The sequence below is a fragment of the Vespula pensylvanica genome, chromosome 10, assembly GCF_014466175.1.
Source record: "Vespula pensylvanica isolate Volc-1 chromosome 10, ASM1446617v1, whole genome shotgun sequence".
Lineage (NCBI taxonomy): Eukaryota > Metazoa > Arthropoda > Insecta > Hymenoptera > Vespidae > Vespula > Vespula pensylvanica.
Window position 1 is genome coordinate 602,771 of NC_057694.1, and position 19,639 is coordinate 622,409.

Genomic DNA, 19,639 nt, shown 5'->3' on the forward strand with positions numbered 1-19,639 from the left:
TCTTTCGTGATACGATCTACCCGCAAAACCTTATGATTTCTTATTAGAATGAAAAAAAAAAAAAAGATAAAAAAGAAACAAGGTGTGACGAAAGCAAAACGAAAGGTGATTTCGATGCTCTTTATTTCTTTTTCTCTTTCTTTCTCTTTCTTTAGTAACTTGGCCTTGTCTCTGAACTCTATCGCGTTCTTTTACCTGTGTTAGATAAATAAATATGTGGAAAGAAAACAAGAGAAAGAAAATAATTTTGTGTCCATCTGCTACGTTGGAAATATCAAAGAATGACTTTCTACGCTAACGATTCGTTTGATCTTTTCAAAGTATCGTTTGAGATGGAGTATATTGATTAGAATAGGATAATTTCGATTAATAGGAAAACTTGACACGAATTTCGGACGAGTTAGAAAGTTTGTTTGTTATTATTATTATATTATTAATCTTGTGTTATTACTTACATTTGTATATTCATTATTTATTAATTTTCTATTATTTACATTTGTATATTTATTTATTTTGTAATATTATTTGAGGATTATTAATGATGTTTTTTTATGATCTAACTTCGCCGATAGACAAATACAGAGAGCTCCTATAACACTGTCTATTATATACATTTATTATACTATTGTACATACTCGTTTTTGAATCTATATATATCTTGTCTCTCAGCGATTCTATCGCAACGGATACAGGTGCCTTCAAATATCTCGATAATTTTAGTGTCCTGACGTCCATCAACAACCATCTTTTTTTATTTTTCTTACCGTTTATTCAAGCAGAACCTGTTAAGTAAAATATGGATGAACGTATGAGCCTAGTAATTATTTAAATGATATATACGAGATATTATCAGTTAAGGAAGCTCCAGTGTTCTTTATTTTTCTCTTTCTTTTTTTTTTTTTTTTTGGAATGTCCTGTTATGCATCGCCTCAGGCTGTTTATTAAAAAAGATTTATGAAGAAAATAAAAAAGGAAAAAGAAAAAAGCTTCTTTGATTTCCATCTTATCCTGTTCCAACAATAATATATGACTCTTCAACAATGTCGTCGTCCTTGTAGTACTAAAAATGAACTTACTGACAACGGAAGTACCGTCTTCGCGATCGAGAATGTCAAGAATTTATACGGAAATACGATTAATCCTAATCTCGATAAAAATGTTAATCGAACGGTCGAGCCTACGAAATGCGATTGGAAAAGTATAACAACACCTGCAACAAAGTTCGATTGCGGTGAGAGACGAATCAGCTGTTCGTTCCTCGAGACCGTTCACTTTCTATTATCCAATCGTGCCAAGAAATCGTCGGGCTTCGATTCTGCAAGCAGGCGACTCCACCTTTTTGATGTTGAGACGAGAAATTCTATTTACTTCAAATCGACAGTTAAATTATTAGATTAAATCTTGAGTATCATAACGAAAAAGGCGTATATTTACGTTGATTAAAAAATATTGAGTATATCTGAAAAAATAAAGAAAAGAGATATAATAAAAAAATTATTGTTTGCAAAAAATATTAACATTACTCTGATTATAATATGAATGTTGAAAAAGGAATATCTCTCAGTTATTTAAATTTCAATTCTTTTTTTCTTTTTTTTTTTTTTTTGGTTCGATTAAAATGATCGTCTCATAGTTTATGGGTAAAATAAAGAGAATGTCTATACCGTACGTCGGTAAATTAGGTAACTATAATTTGTATATAGAACAAGTATCGACTGTATTATTGTTCGTAAGTAAATTTATAGAAAAAGAATCCTTTATTAATATACACTTATTCCTACGGGAATTCTTTGACAATATTAAATCCTGTTTCCATTGATGTCTCTGTAGAGGTCATCGTTAATGCCGTAAAGTCTCGGAGAATCGTTACAGTCGACCTGCGATGAAAGAAAGAAAAGAAAAAGTTGTAAGCAAACGTCGCTCTTGATTTCTTTGATAATTTTAGTTTACAAATTTACCTTGAACCACCAATCACAGACTCGTGCCGTTTGACTGAAGACTGTGCCGTTAGGACAAAGGAAACTGAATTGCCGACCGTTCGGTAAACACCAGTGCCAAACCTGATGAAAAGAATACAAGAGACGAATAATTTTGATTTTGAATTTTAAATATAATGCAACTGTGTATGCAATATATTTCCTTTTAAGATAAACGTTGTTTTTTTAAACGTTAAGTTTATATACTAACTTGACATCTTGCTTCGGGATCCGCATAATATCCAGGTAACTTTCCTCCGCAGGTAAAGGTGAGCCCAAATGGTACGGAATTGTAAATAGGATAATCGACACCAGGTGTGTAACCATCGACTTGCTAAAATTTTAATATGATTAATCTCCTCAAATTTCGTCTCTCACACAGAACAGAGCATAGCATATACACACACACACATATATATATATATACATATCTCTCGCTATATCTTGTAACTTCTTTCATATAAAAACATTTTAATTTCCAGTAAGATCGTAAAAGGGGGAATTTTAATAGTCGTTTAACGCACGTACAAACACACACGTACACAGAGCATATGCATAAAAATACACATCTTTTGTTCCCTCAAATGTAGCTTCATTAATTAAGTACGAAATAATTACAAGAAGTTGTAAAAAAAGAAAAAAAAAAGAAAAAAGAAAAAAGCAGGTAGCCCTATAACCGTTGCGCCATACTCGTTATTTCGACATGCAACGTCCGACGCCTTTACTTTCGCTGCATATCATCGTCATTGATGATGGAACCTGTGGATCTTGAGAGATCCAAGGAGAAGAATAATGCAAGGGGCTATAAATCGCATTTCCTTTATTAACTCGACGATACTCGAAAAGATAAAAGAAGAGAAAAAAGGACAGAAAATAAAGATAAAAATAGAAAGAGAGAGAGAGAGAGAGACAGAGAGAGAAAGAGATAAAGAGAAAGACAGAAAGACAGAAAATAATAGAGATAAAAATAGAGAGAGAAAGAGAGAGAGAGAGAGAGCAGAGATGCTAAAGGGAGAGGGTGAGCTAATTAACTAATTTTTCGCAATCAACTCGAGAATAAGAAGAGACCATTGCGACACGTCACGGCATATCGGAGTTAGTTCAATGTATACGCATGCCCCAACGGGTTGACCGGAAGTCGGATTACATTGTTCTTTGCGAGCGGATGCACATCTCTATGCCTTTGTATTCGGGCTCTTGTTTACTGTTTACCGGTTACGAGCTCGTGCTCGCGCGCGAATGAGCGCCCCTATCGTTACAGCCTCTTCTCTTCTTGTTTCTCAATTTCAATTCGAAAGAAAAAGAGGGAGAAGCAGAGAGAGAGAGAAAGAGAGAGAAGGAGAGAGAGAAAGAGAGAGAGAGAGAGAAGATATTGTCGAATTTTTTGCTATGACGAATTGGACAGGTCAAGGTTGTATTAATTCTTTAATAGAAATCCAAACTCGAGCACTTTTATCTTTTGATAATTTTTATCGATGAACTTGACATCTCCGGCACTGTTTTTACGAAATTCGATAATTTTGTCGTCATTTTCACCAAGATGATCACTATGGAAACGATTCGTTTAAATATTGCGAATTTGCATGAAATCGTTCGGTCAGATCGATATCTGAAAACGTAACAAACAGAACGCGAAGTTTAACTCAACGTTTGAAGTTTATCACCTAGTATAGTCGTTTGTACGTCAGAATGAGAATAGCACTCCACGTGATTCTCTTTCTAATCTGATTCGCGATCATTTAGAATTCGTACCTTCCCTATTCTCAATGCGGTCCTCGCATCCGGTGAAATTTTCTGCGTTCACGAGAATAGAGATCTACGCGACGTTTTAACCTTCACACCTCATGGATTAAGTTATTCGTGTTTATAAACGGAATCTCATTTTCGTTTCGATTTTTTTTTCTCGTTAAGGTTTTGTAACAATTCTTTCGATCTTGTAACGTCCTTCGATTTTTTCATATTCAATGTTTTTTCTCATATTTATTATTACTTTTTCTTTTCTTTTTTCTTTTTATACGCGCCTACACTGACTTTAAGTTATTCATGTATATACAAATATATGAATATATATATATATATAAAATAAATGTTATGTTATATCAATCGTATGTTATGATTCGTTTTCATCTTTGAAAAGCACAATTGAAATAAAATCACGATTATATTTATAAATTCTATACGTAGTTTCCTCAACTGCGTTTATTTAATGAGATGCCTCTCTAGAAAGCACCCTCACGTAAGAAAAGTTAATTATCGAATTACTTAATGCTGCCAGTCTAAAGGAAGATGATGCGTGCGAGATACCGCTTTGCTCGTTCATTGTCATTGTTGCACACCGAGTCGTGAGAAGACGCGATGAAAATAATAATTTTGCGCGTTAAATATAATAGGTTTCTTTCGTAAATGAGATTCCGCTCCCTTTCTATGACAAACAAAATTTCCATGGCTCGACTGACAAATTACATAAGCAGCGATCGTTCCTTTTCTCTTTACATTTCAATCCGCGAGAATTGCCAACGCATGAGACACGTCAATTTTTGTGGTTACTATCTATTATTTCGTTTGATTATTTTCTCCCTTTTTTGCTGTCCTTATTATTTTTCTTTCTTTGTCTTTTTTTTTTTTCTAATTAATTTACTTACCGCCATTGTCCGATAAAACAAGATGGTCGTAAGCAGCGCGATCGCAGCGAGAACTTGATATCTCGAAATCATCTATAATAAATCAAACAATTCGATTGAGTTAAACGAATGAACGAATGAACGAAAGAAAAGAATTAATAAATAAAACGAATTAAATGTAATTATGAAAAGCACACGATGAAACATGAAAATTTATACTTAATAAATTTAAATTTATACTTAATAAATTTAAAAACTTAATAAATTTCTTCGCACTAGAGATCAATACATAATCGCAAAATTCGAACTAATCAATATTCACATTGAAACGATCTAGAACGAGTAGAAAAACGTATAGATCATCGTGTTCAAAATGTTTACGAACGTCAAGAATATAAAAAAAAAAAAAATAACTAATGGCCGACGAACCATTTCGGAATAGTCCTATCTCTCCTTAGAGTCCTTAGTATCCTTCCACGTGGCTGGCATTTATCTTGGCGCGATTTGTTTTTCGTTAGGCTGGTTTTCTTTTTCTCTCTCTTGTTCTCTTTCTCTTTCTCTCTTTCTTTCTTTCTCTCTCTCTCTCTCTCTTTTATCTCTATTCACCGATAACGAATTCGAAGACGATGCTATAACTCGCAAGTGTCTTCCTCAAAGAACAGAGCCATGAGGTGGTGGTATATATATGGGTTTAGAGATCCAGAAGAGAGAAAAAGGGGGGATTCTTGAGAGCCCCTCTTTCTTGGAGCTCCCACAAGCCGGACGAACGAAGAAAGAGAAGATCCCAGGAGGGAGGTTGGAGAGAGGAATATAGAGAGGGATCCCTCCTGCGGAGCAACAACAGATTCTTTTATTACGCAATACCCTCGTGTTCTTACACCCGTGAAAACGCGAGTCTCTTCGAACCTCCCAGCCTCCCATCCTTCCTCCCACCAATCCTAGTATCCTTCCACCTACTACTCTTCCTGACCACTCCAACAATCCTCGAAGAGTTTTCTCGATACGGAAATTACGTCGAGTTGGTCTTATTATTTTTACCGTTTTCATTTTTCTTCTTATTATCTTTTCTTTTTTTTCTTCTTTTCATTTTTCGTTGACTAATCATTATCTCATTTTTCTTAATACTTTCTGTCAGATTTATTTACTTAAATCGACGGGCAACCGCACAATTGTGTAAGAATGTACACTTAATATAAAAGTACAGGTGAGGTATGATGTCAGCGAAATCGTTACTTTGGTGATCATTATTTGACCCAAGTTTCATTACGTCTCACCTTAATATGTCATTCTTTGTTGCATATTGGATTTTTTTCTTTTCTTTTCTTTTTTTTTTTAATTTTATTTCTTTTTCTTTTTTCTTCTTCCGACAGATTTCCCTTGGGTATAGTATCGTTAAAAATATTATTAACGAAGGATAGTACGTACAAAGAGAGGATCGATCAACACGTTAGTTTCTTTTGTATAAAGCTACTACGAATAGAGAAAAGGAATACGGAAGAAGATGGAAAGAGTTGATTTATCGCGACCGATAGTTTTCGCGCTCGGACTATCGGGATTCTCAGGAAACATTTATAATGCGTTTGATCTACTGCCCTATGTCGTTCCTTTCTTTCTTTCTTTTTTTCTTTTTCTCTTTCTTCTCTTTCTTCTACATTTTCTTCATCTTCTTCTATCTCTTCTTGTGAATATTAAATAAGTACATATGTAGATACTTACGTAATTACAGAACGCAATCTTGGAAGCGTGGAAGTGGCGGGAGTTTTAAACCGAAGGTGAGTCTCTCATTATTTCGGAGAATCGATCGTTAATTCAGTTGTTGATTAATCGACGATTATGTTCTTCTTTTTCGTTCTCTCTCTATCTTTTTTTTTTTTTTTTTTACGAAAAATATAAAGATAATCATTCCTTTTCGTCAGACACGAAAGTATTCTTTTATTTTCTTCTTTGTTTTACTTTCGAATCAGCGACGAAATGGAAAATCTTAATGAGGAGAGGGGAGAGTAGTCATCCCTCCAAAACGACTCCTTCTCAAGATCCAAGGTCGCTCTACTCAAGGAGGACTCAACTCAACGAATAAGATCGTATGTGTAGTACGTGCATTAAAACTTAGCCAAGCGAGAAGCAAAAGCCTCGATGGTATCCTTCTTTTTCTCTCTTTCTCTCTCTTTCTTTTCTCTCTTTCATTTTCCTTCTTTTTTTCGTTGTCCTTCGAGCTCTCGAAATGATCTGCGTCCACGCGTGACCGACGGCCCATTTCTTATTTTTTTCTTTCTTTCTTTCTTTCTTTCTTTCTTTCTTCCTTTTTTTTCTTTTTTTCTTTTTTTAATAACAGAAGCTTCCTGTAGTTTTGTTCTTCTTCTCTTACGAATATAAAATGAATACAATGAATATAAAATAAAATCTGATATGTATATATATATATATATATTTATATATATATTATATATATATATTTATGTTTGGCAATGCAAGTATAGTTATACTTTCGTGAAAAGAATGATTTATTGTTTCTTATTGTGAAATATTAAGAGGAGAGTTAGAGTCGGTATAACTTTTGAGAGGATGACCGTCATAGCGCTCTCACGTTATGAGTTAGATATAACTATGTATCTAATTCATAACAAGACGATTACTCCAGTTAAGCCGAAGTATAACAAACGTGAGAAATAATTTTCGAGATGTAATAATATTAATAGATTCAGCGCAGGGTGTCTCAATATCCTGTTTAACGTCGAGCGAGAAACAAGCGTTATTTGCATGAAAAAACATTTTTTTTTCTTTTTCTCCTTTTTTTTCTTTTTTTTTTTTTTTTTTTTTTTCTTACAATCGTAATCGACAAAAGACAAATATTTTTTTCTTCGGTTTTTTTCTTTTTCTTTCCTTTTGTTGTTAAGAGAATTACGAAATAGTAGGACCAAACAGCATTCATCGCAGAGAATGATTCGCATCGTGTTTGACGTGTTCATTCTGAGCGTAACGAAGAAGTCATCATTTTCAAAGTACGATTGGTATCAATTAGAGACGTTTAATTGTACCTTTTGAATCTGTTACCGGTTTGATGTGTAAATTGGTATGAAATTTACACGGCAAACGTTGATCGTATCTACGTACACAGATAGTACGTAAGTACTTTTAGACTTTAAATATCTCGTGAAACGAAAATTGATGTTAAATTTTGCAATCTATTTACGTTGCTATACGTTTTGGATTACGGCGATACGATGGAAGGATAAACGAAGAATTGAAAGACTTAATGAAATTATCTCGCTGCCGTCTAATTAGATATATCGAGGCTATTGCAAAATGCTAGGTTAGCGCCGTGAGAAGGTCCGCTTTATTATTTGTGCGATTTAAGTGGAATCGCGAGGCTAAATTTATAACGGTGGTGGGCAAAAATGAAAATGTCGGAGGGTAAATCCGTGTCTCCGTCTTTCTAAAGATAATTATCGCGTTCGAGTTCTTCTCTTTTGTTAGAAAGTATTACGACGTTTAAAGTGCAAATTTTAATCCGTTTTCCTCTTTTTTTTTTTTTTTTTCTTCTTTTCTTCCCCTGCAATATTTTTTATTTTTTATTCATTTATTTATTTATCTCTTTTTTTTATAAAATCGACTTCTTCACAGTCCGAGCAATGTTCAAATAAATTAATGGAGATAAAGAGTTTGTAGAAAATTTCGTGAAGAATAATGTTGACTCGGAAAACGAATAAATAAGATAATAGATACAGATTAATCTTAAGAAACCTTCAATCGAGCTCGTTCTTCCGATTAAATTATTATCTATTTCACGAGATACACGTTACGTGGCACTTCTCGCACATCGTCTTCGTCCGTTATAAGCACTGCAATTTCATAATCAGCCAACTTCCAAGCGTCATCCTTCCTACTATCTTGCCTTGCGAAGAGACATAGAAGAGTTATTCTCACGTATTTATAGTTGTACAGAGAGAAACACGTTTTAAAGATGTATGGATGATTAAAGTAAAGTCCTTTAAGTTGAAAATAAATACGATTGATCCTAGATTAACAAGATTAATTATTCCAATGTTATTCGAGACTTAGGATTTATACAATTTTCAAAGTTTTAAATTACGAATTAATTATGTAATTCTAAATCGGATCTGTGTAAGATATAACGTTGCTTTTGAAAATAAAATATCTTCTAATTATTCGAAAGTCATATTGAATTTTTAAAAAGAGTTTGTATCTTTGTTATCTTCCTGAATCGTCAAGATGAATATTACGATTGTGAAATCAAAACGCAAAGCACAAAGAGAAAAGTTATGCGTTTCAGAGTGATATAATATTAAATTATAATGTGTCAAGACTGTGACAAGAAGAGACGTTCTCCTGGCGTTTATGTTGCCTCGCGATCTAATTCACCAAGGCAATTACTCGCACGCTCGTAATCACTCGATTGTTCGGCTTTTGTTCGTTTTAGGGGCTCGAGCATTGTCAACGTGCACGCGTCGCATCGTTTAATCTTACATAAGAAATATAAATCGTGCGACAGTATCGTTTCGTGCATCTACGGTGAGACAGTGAGTGAATATTCGGATAGTTTTTGAAATTGAATAACTTTCTTTAGACTATTTCTCAAGACTAGTTGAAAATGTTTGGAGTATTTTGTTAGATGTAAATTCGTGTGTTCTATGTATATACGTGAATAATTAAATATAAACGATTTTTCATTTTATTGCAAAGATAAAAATCTAATGAGATCTAGTTATTAAAAAAAAAAATAATAAATAAATAAATAAATAAATAGAGAAGGTGTGTATGCTGTAAATCTGTATATATGCGCATTATGGTGTGAATATTTTCATTAAAAAAAAAAAAAAAAAAAGAGAAGCAGAACAATTATGGCTTTGAAGATTTATACGATATACGCCATTAAATCGTAAATTATATAGTTCTATCAATTATAATGTTAAGAAACAAAGTTCTTGTAACCTCAAGATGGACAAAATAAAATATATGTTATTTAAATAAATGTAATTTACACTGAAATTGAAGAATTTTGATAATATGTTTCTTAAATTTTAGATATATTTCTTTTTGTCCCAATTTTAACAAAAGTTAATTAACATCAACAAGTATTTTGAATATTTCTGTGACTCATTCCACGCGTATATGTACGTGTGTACGAACGACACGTTGAATTACGCAAGCGATAACACTGACGGTAACAATTAGTACGAATCTCAGGAAACGTTGCTCTGCCTTGTAATAATGGCTTGTAATAATTAATAAGGCTTACATAAAAAGTATCTCTCTTTGATAATAATTATATTTTTTTTTTGTTTCTCTCTGTATATAGGAAAGACTATGAAGAAATGACACGTCTTGAAGAACTTTCTTTCTTTATACGAAGAAGACTATTTAATGAGTATATAAAGCGTGTAAGTCAACGAGAATCAAGAATTCGTTTCTTTCTATTTAGTAGCGATAGATCTAACGCTGTTGAGCTAACGAAAAGAAGTATACGAATCTGATCATTTTTAATTATATTTATAAGAGATTTGTTCTTTTTTTTTTTCTAATAGAAAAAGTAAATTTTATATACATTTTTGAAAATTAATCATCGTAAATATTAAATAATATTAAGGAATAATGTATACGCTCTGATAAATTTGTTAATATTACGTGAATATAAATTTTTGTGAAAAAAAGAAAGAACAAAAAAAAAAACAAAGAGAACGGTAAGCCAGGAAAATATTTGTTGAGATAAAAAAAGAAAGTTAAAAACCCGATAGAAATTTTATTTGAATTATACAAAAGGATCTAAGCTCGTATTGGAATTCTCATTGGAGAATTTCATCGGTATGCGTCGTATCTGATACTGTAAATACGAACACCGACGTGTTTGCTCTCAAGCGTACCCATGTACAAAAAAAAAAAAAAAAAAAAAGAATTTACTGTGTATCGATACACAGAGGCGGTAACGAAATAGGTAACGGAGAGTCGCGTCGTTCGGTTTTATCAGTCCGAGCGAGTCGAACGGTGTGCCAGCTCGGCCTGCCCCACATTTTCAGTCACTCGCACGCGACAGCGCATACCGCAGGTGCGAGCCGATCGTTCGCGAATCCTAGATTCGCTTTTCGATCTTTGAGATCTCTTCCGGTGATCTCGATCGTTTTTCTTTTTCGATAAATAAGAGGTGAAAACATGGACTATTCGACATTACCTTGAAGTAAACACATATTTGTTGGTGGGTGTAATTAATATCAATAAAATAATTAAATTTTTGCGTATATCTTGATTAAAGTGTGATAACATAATATTATCTTCGATAGAATCCTTGATAACAAAAGTTTAAGATAAAGTTACTCAGTATCTAATATAAATTCGTAATATATATATATATATATATATATATATATATATATATATATATATAAATATACGTTGTACGTATCTAACGTACGATGTGTTGTTTAGAAAGCGAAGACTCAACAAGTTAGATGACTAACCTTGAACTTTCGTGTGTTCGTTTCCTCGAAAAAGATCTTTTTGTCGCCGTGCCGTCGCATGTCACGAAGCGTGACGTCCTTGTGGACATCGCGACTCCGGTTAGTCATGGTATCTTAAACTCTCATGTTCGCCGATCGTCGCCAAAGCTATTCTGGATGTTAACTCTAACAAAAGTACTTTTCTCTTCTTCTACGTTCTTCATTCATCTTGTGAAAGCAACGTCGTTTTCGGAGCACCAATTCTTACATTTTCTACGTACGTGAATGTGTTCGTATCTGTGTTATAAGTGCGACTGGTTTTCTGCACGTACCTTTCTCTATGAGAGTTTATTTCTAATTAGAAATTTAGAAAATGTTGCTACGTTTTATATTCTTTTTGTTTCTTTTTTTTTTTTTTTTTATCATTGATCGTCGAATATCACATATCACGAATAACGTAATAATATCGACTCCGAATAGTATAAATCGATTTTTTTTAATTCGATCAAAAAATGTTAAAGATTTGTTGAGATTTCATCGTTAGTCACACTTAGTTATCTTTGAATGTTTATCCGAGATAAACTTTGATATCATTCTCGCGATCCAAAGGCCGTACCAAGAGTTATCTACGCACGTATCACATACGTTCGAAACATTGAATTTAAATCATATATAATTTTATATCTTTGTGAAAGAATAGACTTTGTTAACGTTAAATTCTGTTGTTGTATTGAACGGCGACATTGTATTGACGATCTTATTTTTTCTTTTTCTTTTCTTTTCTTTTTTTTTTGCAAACGGTAACGTCATTTCCTTTATTGGTCCGAATTCGTAAGGGATTCACCACTATTAAAATATTTTTTTTCGAACGGATGTGACACGCATCGTTGGAGATCAAGCGTGACACAATCTAACGACTTCCGGTCTGACATTCACGAGCATTTCCGGTCTCGTTGCTACCCTTCCGTGGGTTCCAAATGAAAAGGGAAATCATTTGCCTTCGTGATGTCTGGTATAAATCAGACCTCTGACAATGGCGATACCAACAACGTTGCACGCTCCATGAATTCTCGCGTTTTCCTGTCCATGCTGTATCAAATTTTATATCGTAACGTATCGACCCTTACGTCGGTTTTAATTCGTTAAATTTTCTTTTTGAACGTTAAAAATTTTTATTTCAATCGAGACAATTCTTACCCGTTGAAAGTTATTTAATCCGATTTAACAATTCACGATCACAATATTTTTCTATCGTTATTACCAATTACGAAGATTATAATTTTCAATCATATACATATTCAAATATTTACATATCTTTTATATCCGAATATTTGTTCAGATATTTATGTATTTTTAATATTCGAATATTTTTGCAAATATAATCAACAATACGAATGATTCACGGATTAGTCGAACTCAATTTTGTAAAAATCACGTCTTCGAATACCGATTAAAATTTAATAATTGATGATTGATTATATTAATTACGACTTTCGACAAATTCGTTCATTGTGATTTTAATTTTTAATCGATCAATCATATTGTATTAACGCTGTCTACCATTATAGCTACTTATAACGAGATTTATCCGCGTCATTTGCAAACGATTTTCTCTCTAATAGATTTTATAACCTGGCTAACTGAAAATATTCTCTTATGGCAAAGCACGAATACTTCGTTATATTGATATTTTCTTATGGAGTACGATATCTTCGTTGAAACGTAACGGAAGTTCCTAACGGAAAACTATAATAACGAGTAGCCACTGTCTATTGCTCCGTTTTATCCTTACTATCACCGTTACGCTTCATTTTGTTTCTCTCTGTCTGTCTCTCTCTCTTTCTTTTTCATTTTCTTATTGAGCATTGATTCTATGAGCATTGATTATCTACAATAATAAGCGATAATGTTCGATCATGAAACAAACGATAACATTTCGATAAAATTCCGAGTAAAAATGTAGAAATAAAAATAATTTATATGTTAAGAACATGTTTTCGTGATTAGGAATGTGAATTGCGATTCGTTGGATTCAATTCTAATCATTGTAATCGCGTTGTAATCTTGTACGTCTGTAATCCAGATGTACGAGATAACCACTCGATTCTAGAATATTCTTATTACGACACCCGATATGTTGCAACGCACGTTCGCACTTCATCTATTGTACGCGGGTGTAACTGGCTGACAGGTGCATTTGTGCACCTATAGTATGTTCTGAAAGAAAATTTACATTCCTTTCAAGTAGATTTAAATATAATTTTTAATCATTAATGTGATAATATATATATATATATAATATAATATATAATATAATATATACGTATATATACATATATATTATATCATATATATATATATATATATATATATATATATATATATCTATATTACATATATAAATATATATTACACATATATATGTGTGTGTATGTGTGTGTATAATATAAATTAAATGAAAAAGTAAATACATAAATTTATATTAATTATAAATTTAAGATTAAAAATTATACTTATTATAAATAAGCTTGCTAGTAAATAGATTAATAATTTAAGATTTTTTGTCTATCGATATAATTCGAATGAAATATAATATTGAATGAATATATAAAGAATGTTTCAAAATGTCGAATGTTATAAATTTCTAGGACTTGTAGAGGGGACTGAATAAATAAGTTAAAGATAAAGTTTTGATTAGGAACCTATGTCCGGAAACATAAAGATAAAATAAAATCTAATCGGTATTGCGTCTGGGATAAGTTTGATTTACATTGCGTGTTGAACAGCAAGCGTAAAGTATGGTTGTGTGTTATTATATTGAAAACACATATGTTGATAAATGTTCAATGGCACATCTTTCAAGAACTCCAGCAATACTTCTTACAAGAAGTATTATACTTTCCTAGAATCGGAGAAAAATTGGTTCGCATGAACTATGACCCCGATACAACAGATTCAACATAAACCAGGTATTTTTTAGCGATTCTGTCAGAACATACTTAGCAGGTACAATGTTTGCAATAAAATTAATGGTCGCTATATTAAGTAGCAAAACTTGTAGTGGATGAGGACTTAACCCTGATTTGACTTTGTTTTATTCGTACGTTTTAATTTTATTGTATGGTACGTTTTTTAGGTTCTCAATTAAAATTTTATCTACTCAATTTTTTTTATGTCCTAAAAATTTGTCATAGAAATTTTAAAACATCATATATATATATATATATATATATATATATATATAAATATTTCTATTCTTTTATGACTAAATATTATATTTGTTTTAATAAGATGATTCATTTTCTAATATTTTGGAACGTTCATATTTGAATTATTTTTTTGTTTATATCGGACATAATATATATGTGTATAATATATATACATATATATATGTATATAAATAAAATATATGTATATAAGATATATATATATATATATATATATATATATATATATATAATCGAAGCTTATTATTGTTGCAATTTTCGGTACGTGTACATAACAAAATATTTATATTAAATTCATGAACATAAACTCGTAGAATTCTGTTATGTTAGCTCTGCGTTATTTCGATCTTAGGTGTTACATTTCAGTATTTTTTTCTTTTTTTATTTACGAACTAAGCTTGCTTCGACTGTATTTCGATGCAATGTAACCAAATACGATACACGACGACATATACGAGGTGGTCATTTAACGTATTCAGATGTAACCCCAACGTAACCGACGGAATACGTTAATGAATCCTTCCTCACCTGACCGATCGGTCACCTGACTCACTTCCGGTAAACTTGAAAGAGTGCACACGTTCCCTCTTCGTTGTAGTTTCCGCTTATCGAACCTCGAATATCCGCCTATCCTTTTTCGTTGTCTCGTTCGTTTAAAAATTATTATTAGCATTATTAATACACTGATGATTAATTTTAATATTATCGAAATAATTTGAAGAATTTATTATTATTATTCTTATCTTATCTATAATCGATAAAATACTTAAAATATTATCATTGTTTTTATATAAGATCAAGAAATTTGTTAAACAAAATTGTGTCAACGATTTTATTATTTATAATTTTTCCAAACACTATGTTCTTTAGTTTGACCAATCAATATTTTTGTTTTTCTTTTTTTTTTTATTTCCAAACGACTCATAATAGATAGCGCAAGGTAATGAACTTGTAATCGGATCGATTCGATACCATTTACGATGTTCATACATACTTAAAAGGAAATGCAACGATCGTCGAGGCGATCGAGAATGACGAAGGCGCAAGGTGCAACACGTGCCGCTCGACAGCTGTTTTCCGGTGTAATTCTGAAACGTTCGGTCTTCTTTTCCCTCTTTTTTTTTTTTATTTTCATGCTTGGATACACTCGGAGAGATGATAGCAATAATAATCGACCGTTGTAGGGTGAATCTTGCATTTTTTTCTCTCATCTTTTATGTTTACAAACTCTTCAATTAAAAAGTCCTTCGAACTAATGTGTTTTTCGTTTTTTTTTTTTTTTTTTTTAATTGATTGGTCGATAAAAATAACTGATAAATTATTATTAAACATAGAAGAATATTAAACATAAAATTGATTGTCTTAACTTTCAATCGAATCGAATAAAATTGTAGATTGAAATTATTTATACGACTTTATTGAAGATAGTTCATTTTTATCTATAATAATGATCGTATATTAAAAATTTATAAATATGCACACGGTACATTCGAAAACTATTCGTATGCTTTTAAAAATAGAACAGTATTTCATTTGAAAACTTAGCCGTGCATACAAATTATGCTGACCTATATGCTAACATTTCTTTTTTTGCAAATGTGTGTTTCTCGTAAATTTAAATTTCCAGGAAAGATAAAAATAGTGTACATGTGTATATATATATATATATATATATATATATATATATAGTAATTATTTTGTATCTTATATATAATTTATACAAAATACACAAAGTAAAAACTACATGTGTATATGCGTTACACAATGTAGTATTTTTTTGAAGCGTGCTAACATTTAAAACAAATGACAATTTAAACAATAATATATTGTAAAATGGACAAATATAAAGAGTATATTTATCCTTCTTAACTAAACATTTTCTACATCTTTTAAGAGGAAATTTGTTATTGTCACCGATTGGACAACTTTATCTTTTTTTACAGTCTAACTCAGAAACTCTTTCTGATGGAGACTTTTTTTATAGAAAATTTTATATATGTACTTGCAAACTGTTTCTTTCAAATCTTACATAAAATGTCTATCAGTGTCTTGTTTTGGTTTATACTGCTATTATATTGTTACTATAAATATACAGAAAATACCTAAATCTATATATACATATATATATATATATGTATGTGTGTGTGTGTGTGTGTGTGTGTGTGAGATATTATGGTTGTATTAAAAAGCGTTCAGCGAAATAGAACATTGTAACACTTTGCTGATCGCTATCAAATAATTACAAAATATAAAAGTAAATATTAATATCAATACATTCATTTACAATGTTCTATCTCAATGACGAATATTCGAACATATTTATCATCGTACATAAATAAACAAATTTAAAGAGACGATGAAAAAGAAAGAAACTTTTGAACTACGCTTACTTAAAAATTTTTCCAGAGAGAAAGTTTGAATGAAATTTGGAAAACAGGGTGAAGGAAGAGGACAAACAACATGGAAGACGAAGATTTTGGATTTACAAAAAGGGACAACAGAGCCCTAGTGAAGATCCTAACCGTTGAGAAAGAGGAAGGGAATACACAAAAGGAGAGAGGACCGTCCTCAGCGCCGACGAGGGCTGCGGCCGCCGGTGGAAGCGGTGGAGACGGCAATCGTAGTCGTTCCAAGACCGCCCCCTCGTCAGTTCCAAACAACGCGCCGAACATACCGAACGTCGTCGAATATCATCTCAAAGTAAAGCCACCTTCTAAAATCAACAAACTCGAAGAACAATCTGTAAGTAAATTTAAGAGGAAAATTAACACGAATAATGAATTATTAATTATATAGAAAAAATTTGCTAATCGTTTAAAATTCCTAAAACTCATAACGTATCAGATGTGGATGAATTGGATCGAATTTATTTTGAAATTTTTTTCTAATCTAACATCCTAACGAATAAACGATGAAAATAATTGTCGACCGATTGGATTTTAATAAAGTTAGAACGAGTCTTGATCTCGACCGATACCAAGTATCACTCGTTAAGATCGAAATAGATTTATTTTCATTTCATATTTACATATTCTCGTTAGTGAAAACTCGGTCAGTCGTACCAACGTTCTTATTTGGAAATTCTTATCCACACGCATGGTTTGTTTATCGTCGATTGGTAACGCATTCTTCGTTATTACGTCAACCAATTTCGCTTTTTATGAGATATTTTTATACTTCCTTGTAGACGTCAGTGAACTTTGATTACCGTTATTATCGTTTATTGCCTATTGTGTCGCTTACACATTTATCATCTTTCTCCTTTTTCATCTTTTCTTTTCTCATTCGCAAACGTATATACGCCCACGCATGTTTACACGTACGCACGAATGTTATTATGTTATTGCGCATACAATGAATCAATATTGTTTTGATATTTTATTTGATTATTAAGTTCGTATAATTTCGAAGTAAACGATCGTTCACAAAACTATACATTTTATTCGTAAAGGTGTCAATTTTATTTAGATTTATAATTAATCGACTGTTACCATTTTTTCGTTCCGCCATTTAAAATGTCATATTCTTGCAAAAAGGTAAAAAAAGTCGAAGAGAGTTAGAAAGGTCTGTTAGCTAACGACTAAAGGAATTCGTTACGAGTTCTCAAGTGGATTTCTCACACGATAGCTTTGAAAATGAAATTCCTTCTTTCTAGATAAACATTCTGCTAATATATTATATATATATATATATATATATATATAACTTTTTAATTCATGATACGTGACTCAAATTTATTTTTTATAGAGAAGCAATCATAAAGAAGAAATGAAGAAAGATTTGTTGTCCGTAACGGAAAATAAGAAGGACCTGATAACACAATTATCTCGTCTGTCGATCGACAACAATGTGTTCGAAGGGTCGACTGATTTGCCGCAGGTGTTTCAGGTACGTTTTAGGGCGAAGTCTTCAAAGGCTTAGTTTGAAAATACCTGCGGGTACGTATCAGGTACACAATTTCCTGGATAGGTACCTGTTCTATCGAGACTTCTATGTCGATTTTTCTTTCACACATGTACATGTATCTTACACTAGTTCGTGCACTCTCTTGTGTATTACCTATTCTGGTAAATAAGTGTCAACTAGCGTACTTATGTCGATATTCTAGTCTCATTAAAGTAAAAACAAGATCGATCTACCTGTATGGCGTCGATACTCTACGTATGTATCTACGAACTTGGATTTAAGAGATTCTTATTGGTTGAGATAAATCACGTGTCAATAGCCTCGACCATTCTAAAAAAGAAGATACAAGATATTATGATGTAATTTAGAACGTATACATTGAGAACAATCTTTCATTCTCTTTCTCTCTCTTTCTCTCTCTCTCTCTTTTTTTTTCTTTTTGTTGTTCAATTATATAATATTTTGAGAGAAGGAACAATAACTTTGTAGGACAAACGAGACTGAGTCAGATGTTTACAGGTAAAATACTTGGGATCTCACGATGCAAGGGGCCTCTGGGGTATAAAACATACGAGACAACCGGTCGATAACATGGTAACCTCGGCTAAAGCATTACCGACCAATACGATGCTGCCTTTGATCAAGTTAGTGGTATCTCAAGAAGGAGTAGCACTTTTACCGCTCGACAAAAGGAAGCAGGAAGGCAATATAGCTAAAATGTACGCCATCGAAACTATTTCCTATGGTGTTCAAGATCTCGTTTATACCAGGGTATTCTCGATGATCGTTGTTCGTGAAACAGATAACTTTCGTAGGGTATCACCCTTCGAGTGTCATGGCTTCGTTTGCGAATCGAAACATCATGCCAGACAACTCACTTATGCACTTGCCACTGCATTTGAGATTTACTCGAGAAAAGTCAAGTTCCAAGATAAGACTAATTCTGAAAACGTTGTCAGTAGTACTAAGAAAAGATTTGCCATCGATCTCAGAACTCCTGAAGAAATCGAAGCCGATCTTTGTATGGATTCTGAAGCGTGAAGGATTTAGATATTTTCTTTCAGACATTACGGCTGTTCAGATTTTTACGTCGATGAAGGTCGATGAACGTCGACGAAGGTTAGTCCTTTTGTTTTCTTCGTGTTACCTTTAAACATAGGGGTATATATCTATGTTAGTTATGCTGTCTAATGATAACGTAGTTATAAACAAGTGATTTGAAAGATTTATGTGTTGATTTTTGCCAAGAGCGTTGCATTTCGTAGAAAACAGGACGATACAGGGTTACGATTATAGATATCGATTTATTTACGCAATTAAATGGAAAATATCTGTCTAGTGTAATATAGATTTTTTTGATTATGGATATAAATCTTATCGACTAGATTCTTTCGAGAGTTTATATATATATATATAATATATATATATTTATATATTATATATATTTATATATATTATAT

At 32.0% G+C, this 19,639-nt stretch overlaps 2 protein-coding genes across 4 annotated transcripts; one reads left to right on the forward strand and one right to left on the reverse strand.

Moving 5' to 3' along the window:
- Positions 1-1,734: 1,734 nt before the first annotated feature.
- On the reverse strand, positions 1,735-11,181 carry LOC122632377 (U-scoloptoxin(01)-Cw1a). Of its 2 annotated transcripts, none has more exons than XM_043819086.1 (5): positions 11,068-11,181; positions 4,619-4,690; positions 2,188-2,310; positions 1,959-2,060; positions 1,735-1,877 (listed from the first exon to the last, which is right to left on the reverse strand). In XM_043819086.1, exons 1-5 carry the CDS (start codon positions 11,173-11,175, stop codon positions 1,800-1,802), a joined length of 483 nt encoding a protein of 160 aa, XP_043675021.1. In that variant the 5' UTR covers positions 11,176-11,181; the 3' UTR covers positions 1,735-1,799. The 2 variants fall into 2 exon arrangements, with proteins under 2 accessions (XP_043675021.1, XP_043675022.1); XM_043819087.1 differs by lacking the exon at positions 11,068-11,181 and adding an exon at positions 5,027-5,242.
- Positions 10,566-19,402, forward strand: LOC122632376. 2 transcript variants are annotated; one of them, XM_043819084.1, is made up of 4 exons: positions 10,566-10,805; positions 16,680-17,015; positions 18,021-18,161; positions 18,699-19,402. In XM_043819084.1, the coding sequence occupies exons 2-4, from the start codon at positions 16,734-16,736 to the stop codon at positions 19,218-19,220; spliced, it is 945 nt and encodes a 314-aa protein (XP_043675019.1). In that variant the 5' UTR covers positions 10,566-10,805; positions 16,680-16,733; the 3' UTR covers positions 19,221-19,402. The 2 variants fall into 2 exon arrangements, with proteins under 2 accessions (XP_043675019.1, XP_043675020.1); XM_043819085.1 differs by lacking the exon at positions 10,566-10,805 and adding an exon at positions 11,193-11,323.
- Positions 19,403-19,639: the final 237 nt, after the last annotated feature.